The following is a 13,022-nucleotide window of genomic DNA, read 5'->3' on the forward strand; positions in this document are numbered from 1 at the left end:
TCTCTAGAAGCTTTGTGGAAGTCAAAGTCAAATCATGCTGAGATAACATTAGTCGGCAGCACTTGTGTGGGTGATGCCAGGCTGAGTGCATGGGCCATTCCAACATTGGAGGACATTTTACGTCCCACCCATGAAATTTCAAATAATAAATTTACAAAATACAAAATCATGCAGTTGTTGTGTAACTTTTACTTGTCCAGAGACCAACTCTAAATAAACTGGGAGAAAAAATAATTTGAAAATATTTTTTAAAATACCAAATAAGTCTGGAGAACTCCCTAATATGCTACTTTTCTCTTGTCCCACACCCTTGGTGACCAAATTGAACTCCAATAAAAACTGTCAAAATGACATTTAAATCTACATTCATTCGAATTGTTTTGTACATAGATGTCTCTTGTAGATGGGGAAACATCTTTTTAATAAAACATAATGTTTTAAATAAGTATTATTATGCAAGAAACCTGTTTCCCACAACTTGCATGCAACCCCGTTAGCTTAAACTTTTTAGCATGGTAAAAGAAGAACAAAAGTGTTAGCCACATGATAGACTGGAAGTGATATCATCAAACAGTTTCCCAAAAGCATGGGTAGAGCCAAGGTATGTCCTCTCTTATATTTTTCATATTTTTATAACATTGTCAGCCTTGCTTGAATGTCTCACTTTACCTCACGCAACCCTGTCATGCATATTTCCAGAATAATATAAATACTTAAAAAATACTTGTCATCTTGGTAAATGCTAACAGCTAGCTAAACAGCTAGCATAGATTTGTGAGAAAAAGCTAAAATTAGCATGTATTTCAAATACCAAGCAAATATCAAATGAAACGTGTAATACAAAAAAAATCCTCTTATGCCTTAGAAGAGCCAATAAAGCTTTTTATAGTTTAATACCTATTACTGATGAATATGTAAAAGAAAATTGTCAAATAGAAGGTTAATCTTTTGAAAATTCCGAAGCCCAAATGTCCTCCAATTCTGGAATGACCCGCATGCTGTCATTAGAGCAAAAGGTTGACATACCAAATACTAAGTAGTACTATATTCAAAAGAAATGCAATAATAAAAGTGTTGTGGCTTTAGGTCAGAGACTTTTTGAACCTACTGTAAATACCAAGCCAAAACATCTAGTCTGTTTGACCACACCTATTGGGTGAATCAGAATCCAGTGAGAGTGTAAAAGAAGTATTGTCCTTCCTCCCCAAGATCACACAAGTGTTCACACTGATGTTGAAATAAGAGACACATCTTTACAAATTACTGTTTATTCTGCTTCATATATTGATCTGTTTTTTTTTCTTTCATTTGAAACAATATGACTTGAAACTTCAATGACAATGGCTATACTGTGGTACAAGACTAAAGACAACCAAATATACAATATAAGACCATGAAAGTACACATTTTCGTAAACATCAGAGAAAAAAAGAATGAAAAACTAAACTGAGGCTTGGTAGGTAGAAAAAAATACAAAGGTACATGCCAGGGGAGGGTAACAAGGCGTCTGTGTTCCAGCTAAAACCCCCATGTCCTATCATCACACAAAAGAGAACTTGCAAACAAAAGGTGACACACTGATTCATCTTCAGAGAATAAACAATTAATCAGTACATCAATCAATAACCAAACTACTGTAGAATCGCTATCCTAAGAGTCTGTGGGTGAAATCGTGGGAGCTGATGATATGGAGGACAGGGTAATGGTGTTTAAGGTATGGCAGTGAAGGAGTGCTTCAAGCGCTGATTGGTTTCCCAATTCAAGGAAAACAGATTTCACCTGGCAACTCATCACTCAAACACACAGGCTGTATTATCACATGTCTGTAAATGAACTAATTACCTGTTAAGCCACAGAGATGATTCAGGATGGATTACCAGGTGAATGAAAATCTTTTTCCGTCATCCCTGACATTCATAGAGCTGGACTAAAGTACTGCATCATAGTATATATGTACCTGCCTGTCATAACATCATGTCAAACCACAGAATATTAGTTACAAGACACACCAGCACGCCATGAGATACAGTGTACGGAGTTCAACTAGTGCCACAACTATTCGCGGTTTTTCGAAGAAAAATGTGAACCAGGTTTATTGAAGTGAAAACAAAAAATGTACATTTGTAATTTACACTGGTTGTATCACTCAAGAACAGAGCTGGAGCATAGAAACAACCCTATTTAAAACATGTAGAAGGTAGGGGGATTGAGTATAGGAGACTTATCCCCACCTTTTAAGGAATATAAGTGCAAAAACACTTGATGGGAGGTGTGTGAGTGTGATATTGCATCTACACATACAAATAAAGATCGACAAATGAAATGACTTTAGTACTCCAGCTCTTGCTCAACGGCAGTGTTGGACACCTGGTCTACCTTATTGAGCCTGCTCAAGGAATTCAGATCTGTTCTTGTTACATGAGTTTTGTACTTTGAGGATACAGCAATGCAGTGTTTGAATAAAGAAATACAAAGGGACGTAACATATGCAAACTATTTATCGAAGTGATTGAGGGACTATGACCAAAAATTTATTTAGACTTTTTTCTTTTAAATGTGCTGCCATGTGTGTGGTAATTCATTACTTCCTCCTGCATGATTTCATTTTAAGGACTAAAGGTGAGCATTCCACAACATTCCATTTTTACATGCATAGACATGTAGGATTTGGGGATTTTTCAATGCAGAGGTTAAAGTACATACATCTTTTGTATCTTCCCATTTGTCATCAAACTCCACAAGGTCAAATAATTATGGCACCAATTCTACTCCGTATAATTCTCATTGCTTTTTTACAAACTCATGCAGCTCAGTGAGGACTAACATCTACAGTTGTGATTAGTTTGTCCACGCTTATGAAAGAACCGAGAGACAAGACTCTGCTACACTGTCCAAGCACATAAAGGCAATCTAATGTGAAGCAATAGTTTTTGTCTGTGTATATATAAAAAAATAAGAGTGTCTTTCCATTCCCATGTTCTGAATTCAAAATCAGCATCTGATGCTCTGAATATACATTCTTTGTATCATGCACCACCAGTAGGCAGCTACGCACTGCTATACAGAAACACATGAGTGAGGTCCATTTCTAGAGGTCTAAAGTGCATCATGTGCCATTCATTTCTCACTAAAGTCATTCGTCCAATGGCAGCAGAGGCTTGTCTCTCAGCTCTGTCACCTGTCATCGGTAAACATTTCAAGACTTTGAAGATGGATGGGTGAGTGAAAGATGGATAGATAGACAGATAGATGGAGGGATAGAGGGGCTGGGTGCGCCACATCTTGCCTGGATCCTTTCCTCCCATCATCTGGAAACTTAGAGAGGCACTCTGAGGGTCATGGCTGTCTTTGGAAGTGCCTCTGTGAGTTACTGCCAGGCAGGAAGAATACTGAGGAGCTTCTCTGTATGGCATTTTAAGACAGCAGGCTGAATCAGACAGCAATTAATACCCTCCTCTTTCAGTCTCTGCACACAAAGCTTCATCTGGACTTCTCAAAGACAAAGACTCTTTATCGTCTGTGTTGCACCTCATCACCCTCCATTATTTTCTCAGAAGCTGGAGGGATGCGTCTGTGTCAGCCTGCTAGCGTTAAGCAAATTATGACAAAAGTCATAAGAAACCAAGAGCAAAGTAGTCACCTGAAATGGTAACGTGATTGGCTTTTTGGAACCACGTCAACAAATCACATTTCTGTAATTCAACTAGCACCTTTTTTTGATTTAGAAATACAGTCCATAGAATCTACACGATCACTGTCTGTGTGTGATTGTGTGTCAACGTGTTGCCCAGCACCTCACAGAAGCACTTATTGCTACATCGAATCAAGAGTATGTGCGTGTAGCCAGTAGGATGACGCAGAGGCTCCACCTCTGCGACCGCCCTCCTTTGATAACACACCGTATCAATCTATAATATCTTTGTCCAGTCTATCGACTCTAAAGACACTTCCTCCTCCGCATCGCCAGATTATGTGTAGGGTACAAAGATTTAACAACACATCTGCGATCATATTGCAAGTAAATACATTTGAAAACATTTAAAAACAACAAAAGATTACATATTCCAAACACAAAAAAACAAAGGAACTGTCATGGCAAGTTGAGTGTGTATTCCTGCACTAGTGAAACAGTAATATAGGACCAGCACTGTCTCTGGAATCATGCAATGTAGTTTCTCTGGCCTCAGAAACCAGTTTTTATCTTACGCTGCATTATGTAACATGCAGTGCTTACTCCACTAACTCATCTGTGAGACCTGGTAAATGAGCTAACACATACTGCGTCTCAATCCGAACTGTTACCATAACGCTGTTAGTCAACGCCCTCGAGCATGAGAGGAAGCAGAGATGCCAAGACCGAGGAGGGTGCTGCTTCTGTCTCTTTGCGTGGCACCTTGGACAGACCCGGACCAATGAGGGAGCAAAGATCGTCATGGTTATGCTGAACGTGTTCACAACAGCGCAGTCAGTTTCTGTGAGTGGACTTTAAAAGCAATTCTAAAAAATGCTGTCACTGAGATTTCTGTTACGTCTCCTCAGTGGTGCTTTTCATTGGCTGGCATCTTCTTCTTATTCTTCTTCTTCGATGTTTTCTGGAGGAGACTAAACCAGAGAAATAAAAATGAGAAGTGGGAAAAAAAGAGGTGAAGAGGTATCATTTGGGGAGATATTAAAAGTCTGTCCCAGTAGTCTGTCTCCTCCTGGGTTCAGAGATGTGGTCGAGGAGGTGAGATCTCTGCATGGGGCTTGAACAGGTGTGTGTGTGTGTGTGTCAGGTTTCTCACAGTGTATCATAGAGGGTGAAACTGGGTGTCACAGTGACTTGCAGTCGTATTTGACTGCGTATGATTGGCAGTAAAATGGCGTGAGTGAAAGTGTGTTTCAGGGGAATGTGAGGTGTGAACAGAGAGGTGCTCCACCGTCCGGGATGACAGGGTCTCACCCCTCTCCCCTGCCCTCTCTTCTTCTGTATGTCTCTTTGTGTAGTGTAGCTCGTCTCTGGTTTTTAATAGATCATCTGTCTTTCCCTCCTTCATCTAGACGAAGGCCTCGGGCTTGCTGCCGTCGTTGATCTTGACGTAGATCTTGGGATCCTCGTCGCGCTCGTCTCTGAGGCGCTGGAGGTGGCGGCTGTGGCACAGCAGGTACAGGGGAAGGCAGAATCCCAGCATGCTTAGCACCAACAGGCCCACATTCACCTGAAGACAAGGACAGGGTCAGACCAGCATATTGACTAAAAATCGCACAAATGCTCTGCATAGGTCTAGTTCTAAATATTTCTCCTACTGTACGTGCTCCATCATCTTACCCATAGAGGGTCTCCATCTAGGGGTCCCACCATGGCCATGAAAAGAGGCTGCTGGAGCAGAGCGAACAGAGCGCTGATCAGGGACTGCATGCCTGTCAGGCTGCCAAACTGAGAGGACGGGTACCTGCACAGGAAAAAACCAACGTGTCATATGGTAAATGACATCATATGGGTTATTGCTAACCTGAGGTGGTATTCTTGAGGTGGTGCTGTGGGTAAGGTTCAATTCAAACTGAATCCAATCCAACTACAAAAAAAAACAAAAACTACAACCACACACAGGTGATCATACATATATGGCCTAAAGTAAGTGGACACTGGTTTGAACCAGGGCATGAAATCTAAATGCTGAAGCATATAGTGACTTTTTGGGCAATTATGTGCTTTCAAATTTGTGGAAACATCTTAAAAAAATGCACATTCCTTTTTTAAATATATTAACACGAATGTACCAGCGTTAACAATTTAGCTAAGTTTCAACTGCAGCAAAAAGGTTCCTTGATTAGCTCTTATTTACAGTGGCCATATAAACCTTTGAGGAGACTGAGGTCTTCAAATCTGGTGAGCCCGATTTAGTATCCTCAAATAAACCAGTTGTAATTGGGATAGTTATTTGACTGTGTTTTGTGTCAATGCAGACTGCTATATGTCTCTAATACATATAAAACATGTTGATTTTTATGTATGCAGTGATTTAAATTTGTGGTCTTCATCATCATTGTCCAGTTAAGTCAAATTGATTCATATGATAAATAAGAAAGTTTCACAATCTGTGCAGCTGTCCTTCAATCAGGCTGTCTGAACTACTGAAAAATAGTGCCAAGGAATCAGATTTTTACATTTTCTACGTCTGACTCTTTAAATGTGTTCACAACATTTTCCCCTTTTTTTTCCTTCACTTTAATTTTAAATGGTTAGAAAAGAAACGGTATGTTCATACAAAAGTACACTTTTTAACCTTAATAGGAAGTTTTCGGTTTTGAGTCTTTTAATTTTTCCTCAGCTTAAATAGCCTGGATTTTTTAAAAAAATAATGAAATGAGAATATTTGTGTTTAACAACAAACATAACCAACGGATGGGCTAAGTAGCATACTAACAAAATGATCAAAGGGCTGGAATAAGGTTGATTAGGTCTGCCTTAGAGCCTCGATTCAGACAGGAAAAACTCCCAATAAACACATTTCAAAGGAAAGAATGAAAGAAGATGTTTACATATGGGTGTAATGTTTGTATGCACATATGTTTGGCCACATCTGATACATAGTAAATGGTATGCGCTCTGGTATATTGGATTCATACAGTATGATTGTTATGCCGTGATACTTACACAGCAGCATAGAGGCCGCCAACTGCAGAGTGGATGAAGCCTCTGACAATGGTGTGCAGGACGAATGACAGGATCTGCAGGGGAGGAGGAAAGTGTGGGGAAGAAAAGATTCATTTGTCATTAAGGACCAGGTCAGATCCCTGCTGAGAAATGGCTCTCATCTTTGATAAATGAGACTCCCAGTGAGTAAATAACACGCAATGACTTTTGTCGTTTGTCCAGTAGGTGTCACCAAAGCACTGAGAAACGTCAGAAGCTGCATTGCCATGTGAGTCTCCCCTGTTTGAACATCATGTACATCTCTCTACAAGTCTCTCTGCAGTGTTAACTGAGGGGGCTTGGGGCTTTCAAGCACATGCTGGGAAATGTGCATCCCAAAAAGCCTCTCTGTCTTGTGTGTGTGTGTGTGTGTGTGTGTATACACACTTTACACTGTACCTGGAGGGGAAGGTTAGGGACAATACAAGTGAATCCAAAGCCAACCAGGAGCAGGTTGGTGAAAATGAAAGCTCTGGTGGCGTTGGTGATCTTCTGGATCTGTTTGCTGGGGCGACGGGGCTGACCAGGTTCCCTAATTGAAAAGAACAGAATACATTAGGGTCAGGCTTCTTTTGCTTTTTTTTTTTTCCTTTTTCTTCTTCTTCTTCTCTTGATATGTGCATCCTTACCTCTTGGCACACTTGTCATTCTCATCCTCGCAGTCTTTGAGCTTCCAGTCCATGACGTAGCCAATCACCGGAGAGGTGATCAGACACAAAAGCTGGAGCACGCCAAAGATGGACGTGTAGACGCTCACTAAGAGACAGACAGCAGTGCAGACACAGTTATTGACAATGTTTTCATGCTACATTTTTGCATAGTTTTGAACATGAAATGAACAGTATGAAGAGTTTAGAGGGCGATCCACATAGAAACAAGCACACATAGAATGGATGGACAGGTGAGGAGGATGGCTGAGGAGGGTAGGTGGTTAGATCTTTGTTAGTTTGGTCTCTTACCCACTTGCATTGTCTCCACTGCAAGAGCAGCACGAAGCCAACGTGAGAGGAAAAGAGGAAGAGCAAGAAAGACAAACGATAAGAGAAAGACAGAGCTGTGTTAACAACAGGCAACAAGACGGTGTAGTTGACAGAGGAATGTTAGGTGTGAGAGAGCAGAGAGAAAAGATATACATAGTTAATAATAAGCGCTAACCTCGACTGCCACCATGTGTTTGTGGTCGGATGTTAAACATATAAAGCAACCGTTCAATCATCACCATCTGTGCTAACAGCAACACACACCTTTGCTGAGGTCTCCGTCTGTCAGGGACTCCAGGATGGTGTTCATGGCTCCCATGTAGAAGATGAGGCGCAGCTGGGTCACACACATGGTGATGAGGCTCAGCAAAAAGATGGGACTGAAGATACTCTTCATGAAGGACTGAGCTGCAGGAAATGAAAGAAGAGAGGTCAATACAGATCAAATCCGTTTGATGATACAGCAGTGGTTGACATATCTGAGTCTGTGGTGGATCACACCAACGGGCTGCTGTAGCTATCCATCCAGAAGCACATTGTTCATCAATACAAAATGGGACTGTGCTCCGAACTTTGTCTGCAGATCGTTTGTGCTACTCACAGCTTCCAAACACACAACCCACTCCTGCACTATATTTAAGAGTCATATTGTGATTATTTTGACAGATATTGCAATATGATCCATGATTAGTGGGAATGATCATTTTGGCACCACAATTTTCATTTTCACTGAAGAAAGAATGTGTTGGGTCAGGGTGGGTAAGATGCTCGCCAACCCCCTGACTGTGTTTTCTTCTATGATTTGAATATTAATTTTCAAATGTTCAATTCAGTCTGCAGCCCTTCAACCCACATGATCTCTTCTAACTGTCCACAGTGTGCAGGTAAAGCAGCAGCAGTGAACTTTCATAAACATCTACAAGCCCGAACCTGTCCGTTCCTACACAAGATTTTCTGACTCTTTTCCCCCTCTCTTCTCATGATGGAAAACTACATCAACGTGCTTCCTTTCCAGGATAAGTCGGCTGTTAAGCCGGAGGGGAGAGATCGTCACCGACATATTCCCACTGGCCCCTGTGTGCCACGGCAACACTTCTTATTCTGCATGAGAAGCCAAGTGTGCAGGGGGATTCAAAGAAAGATAGGCTCCAGGAAAAGTTGATCATTAATCAAAGCTGGAAATATAAATGGAAATTGGACACAACTACCCATATGGTGAAGCACTGGACAAACCAATTAATTGCTGGGGCACAGATGCAGCGGCTGGGTTTATTACCCAGAACAACAGGTATCCAGCTGAGACTGAATGGAGATATTTGTTGGTACCAGGTCAGGCTTACGGGGTATTATAACTTTTTAGAAGCACATGTTGCATCATAGTTAAGATATTACAAGGAACTTTCATTTTTTGTTGATTTGATGATGACAATGGCTTTGTTTTGGGGCCTAAAGAGCAGCTTCATCTTGAGAATTCCAACATGAAAAAGAGTTTTAATTTTATGGCTTATCAAACCCAGAAAAGTCGCAATCAGACCCGGTGCCAATTAGCACAAAATAGTCAATCCTCTTCACTGATGGTTGTTGCTTGTTTGCTCATGTAGGCCACAGTGAGGGATCAGTACTATACTGAGACCTGTTTTTGACCCAGTTTGGTGTTTTGGTTAGTAATTTCATGTTTGGTTTTGTAGATATGTCATGTGTTACTTTACCCTTCCTGTCTTTGTCGTTTTCCAATCTTTTTCTGTGTGCACATGTGTTTTATTTGTTCATCAGCCCATGCCCTCTTTGTCAGTTTGTCTGTTTTCATCCAGCGTTCCTGTGTCTGTCTGCCGGGCCTTTGCATGTTCCCGATTTCTTACACATGGCTCTCTGGTTTCTGCTCCATTTTGTGTAACATTTTTGTAATCCTCCTTGTAGCTTTTTTGTTGCTTGCATTTTGGATTTTTGATCTTTGGACTTCAGCTGACGTGATCAAAGTTCACTTTTTGTTACCTACCTACCTGCCTCATTGTGCCTGCATCCGGGTCCTCACCTTTTATTAACTTAAAGAGCTTCATAACCACTTCAAACTTCTTATATAGTAAGTCTATCCTTTCTGCCTCTTGTCAAAACAGAATATAATTACATGGCCCTGCTAGCAGTCCGGTGAGGCATGCTTACATTTGTGAATTAGCACGAAGGATTGCAAGTCAGAGGACTTGTTCTGAGAAACAGAGAAACGGCTTCTTTAAAGCTCCTGACAGACAAAACATGTTCCTAAGTGCACTAATAACACACACACACACACACACACACACACACACACACACACTAAAACTGGCTGATGCTTGGCATTCAGACCTCAATAATGCTTATCTAGGGCTCCCTGCCAGTGCGGCACACAACTGCTGTGCAGCTTTTCTAAGAGCGGGGTCCGATCCAATTCCACGGTCTGTTTGGTACCAAAGAGACTGAGAGGGAAGCAACCCCCGCCCCCCACTGGGATTCCCTGACCTTGGCGTAGGGAAGCTAGGAGGGCCTAAAGGAGGCTTGGAGGTGTAGGGGATAAAAGAGGTTAGCTTAGCGTAGATGTAGGGCAGAGGTAAAGGGGCATTTAAGGGATACCACAGGGGTGTCAGGGGTGCTTGTGCCTAATTGTTTTGTACAGATGTAGGTCAGGCCTCGACTGTCAGAGCCGAGGGGATGCTTCTGTCATACACATACAAGGCTTTAGCTACTTTAGGACACTTACATTCCCAAATTTCAAATTTAAGTTACCCCTGAATGATATTTCTGGAAGCTATTATTTTGAATTGTTTTTTTTTTTAGACTTTGCAGCTGGAGCTTGAGCTCATCATGTTATTGTTCTTCAAAATTCAGTGGTCAAAACAAATAATACGGAGCAAGATTGGATTCAACATAAAGCCAGAATTAACGATCAGTAACTGATTAGTTTTAACCAACTAAATTCAACTAATTAGTTTTTTTTTATATATGTTTGAAGGCTTTGGGCATATGAAGGCCTATTGAGTAAAAGTGGAGAGAGTTTGAAAGAGTTCATTGTTTTTGATGTAAGGTTGCTCAGTGAGCATTTAAAATACTCTATCAAAGAAACAAAGTGCCAAGTTCTAATTGTGACTCTTATCATCTTACAAACATCTATCTCAGATAAAAAAGACTTTGTGACTTAGTTCTCACTGTAGTCCTTATAACTTCTCTAATCGCTTTCCTCCCGCAGGACTGTGGAACTGGCTGTTGTGTGGAGAGCTTTTGTCCGTCATGGAGCTTCCAGACAATCTGGCACACAGAGCGTCTCTCCTCTCCTGCCCGCTTCATTCAATCAGCGGACTGACTCTTGAGATGCTCGGATGAATATGCATAAGTTGGCAAAGGGAAAACGACAAAGAGTGGGACTTATATTATCGTATGGTTTGCTCTTTCTCACGGACACGAAATTCTCACTATTTATTACAGAACTTCTAAGTTGGGTGTGTTTTGTTTCAGACTTACTCTCCACTTTGTCTTTGCACTTCACCTCCAGGTCGACGGTGGACAGGCACAGCTTGTTGGCCTCCTGCGTGGCCAGGTCTTTGGGCGGCTGGTGCTGCTGCTTTATGGAGTTGCCGACACTGAGGCGGCGCCCCACGGTGGTCACCTGTCGATAAAACTGCTTCCCAGTGATCTTATGGTCAAAGCCCAGCCAGCTGAACTTGATCTTCACCCTGAAGGAACAGTGGAAAGAGATGAGATGGTGAAAGGCGATAAAGAGCGCAAAATACAGAGGGTAGAAGACAGTGGAAGGAGGGGAACAAGAAAAAGGACGGGAGTCAACAAATGATCTAGGTATAACTCAGAGCAAAGCCAAGTGATCATCTGGTGTTATGGTCTTTCCTGTCTTTAAGGCTCAGTTGGCCTCAGTTGCATTACACAGAGATTTACCGTGCATGAGTGTGTGAGCACACATGTCAATGCAGTCTTGCACATGTGTATTTGCAGTAATGCAGTGATCTCTGTGGAGAATGCAGGCTGTCAGGGCACAGTGGAATCCACTTACAGCAGGTGTAACCTGAGGTTAGCATAATAATGGCTGCTTAAAATGATAGCTGGAGGCCACAGAAATGCTTATCGGCCTTTGTGTGCGCGAGAGCATTAGTGTCTGTCTTACGTGTAGTCCATGTCCTCTGGGCCGGGGAAGGGCTCCAGAGGCCAGTTGACAAAGCAGTTGAGGAAGACGAGGCAGGCGCAGCCAGCCCAAACCGTTAGGATGCTGATGAAGGTGGCACCCAAATCATAGATCACCTACAGGCACCCAAACAGACACAACATCATTGGGAATCAATATCCCTGTCTGTACAACGCCTCTGTCATAAATACAAATCCCTGGTCTGTGACAGTTCATCAGATGTGATGTAGGTGCTGACTACAAACAAAACTCATTACGCCGTAACACTATTATCCTCTTTAAAACTTGTATCTTGAAGTGAACCCATATGTAACGCTGTGATCCCACCCTCTGACTGAGGTTACACGGCGTAAGAACAAGGGACAAGGGATGGAATCAAGGATGTTGTGATGTAACTGATAGCACAAATCGAATGTTACCTTGATGCCGGGGAAGGTGACAGCAGAGGAGGCGTAGGATCCGATCATCAGAGCGATGAAAGTTGACCTCAGGTCTCCAAACATGTTGGGGAGCTGTGGAGACAGTGTTGACAACAGATTAGATTACTAACTGAAACACAATACACATAATGTTTATAGAAAAACTTTGAGTCTAAATATTTATTGTGAGAACAGCAGACACTTTAACTCTCGACCTTGCAGTTACAATTGTACATACTACATAAGTGACTGCTGACAGGCTTCATGGACTCACAGTGAGCCCTGTACTGTCTGCTCCTGTTTCTGTTCCAGCATTTGAAGTTGAGCACAGACAGCGAGGTCTTGCTGAAAGGTCACTCAACCCTCAGCTCGAGACAAGAGTACACGCTGTTCCTAAACTAGAAAACTTCAAATGATAAATATTCGACTTCAAGAAGTCAGAAACAGAGCAAAACAATGGCAACAGGGAGTGCGAGAGCAACAGTGTGGCTCAGAGTTTTATCACGTCTGTCAGTGTTATGTTTCATTTATGCCATCTGGAGAGTGTATTGTTGTAACATCAAGTCAAGACCAGTGAATAAACTGGGACCTTAGCAAAATAATGGGGGCAGGGAGGTAAAAAATTAGGTTGTAACATCATTATGGGTCAGAAATGTGCAATTCCTCTCCCATCGTCCTAATCTGTCCGTCCATACAGCTGCTGTGTTCACCACAGGGGTGCAGCTTATTAGGCAGCTGCTTGAACTCTCTCACCCCAGACAGACGTCACTCCCAAGATTAATTGG

The 13,022-nt window shown here is 41.9% G+C and overlaps 1 protein-coding gene across 2 annotated transcripts in view; it reads right to left on the reverse strand.

The window, feature by feature from the left end:
• Positions 1-1,252: 1,252 nt before the first annotated feature.
• LOC115569495 (large neutral amino acids transporter small subunit 4-like) overlaps positions 1,253-13,022 on the reverse strand; it is a 31,691-nt gene continuing 19,921 nt past the window's right edge. The window contains exons 6-15 of one of the 2 annotated variants that reach the window (XM_030397463.1): positions 12,238-12,330; positions 11,801-11,934; positions 11,146-11,357; positions 7,921-8,064; positions 7,636-7,653; positions 7,306-7,432; positions 7,076-7,208; positions 6,638-6,711; positions 5,309-5,432; positions 1,253-5,198 (exon numbers count right to left, since the gene is read on the reverse strand). In XM_030397463.1, the coding sequence (XP_030253323.1) occupies positions 5,037-5,198; positions 5,309-5,432; positions 6,638-6,711; positions 7,076-7,208; positions 7,306-7,432; positions 7,636-7,653; positions 7,921-8,064; positions 11,146-11,357; positions 11,801-11,934; positions 12,238-12,330 (1,221 nt within the window). In that variant the 3' untranslated portion in view covers positions 1,253-5,036. The remainder of the gene's footprint in view (positions 5,199-5,308; positions 5,433-6,637; positions 6,712-7,075; positions 7,209-7,305; positions 7,433-7,635; positions 7,654-7,920; positions 8,065-11,145; positions 11,358-11,800; positions 11,935-12,237; positions 12,331-13,022) is intronic. The other variant, XM_030397464.1, reaches the window with a different exon arrangement.

Source organism: Sparus aurata, chromosome 2 (assembly GCF_900880675.1).
Source record: "Sparus aurata chromosome 2, fSpaAur1.1, whole genome shotgun sequence".
Classification (NCBI taxonomy): Eukaryota; Metazoa; Chordata; class Actinopteri; order Spariformes; family Sparidae; genus Sparus; species Sparus aurata.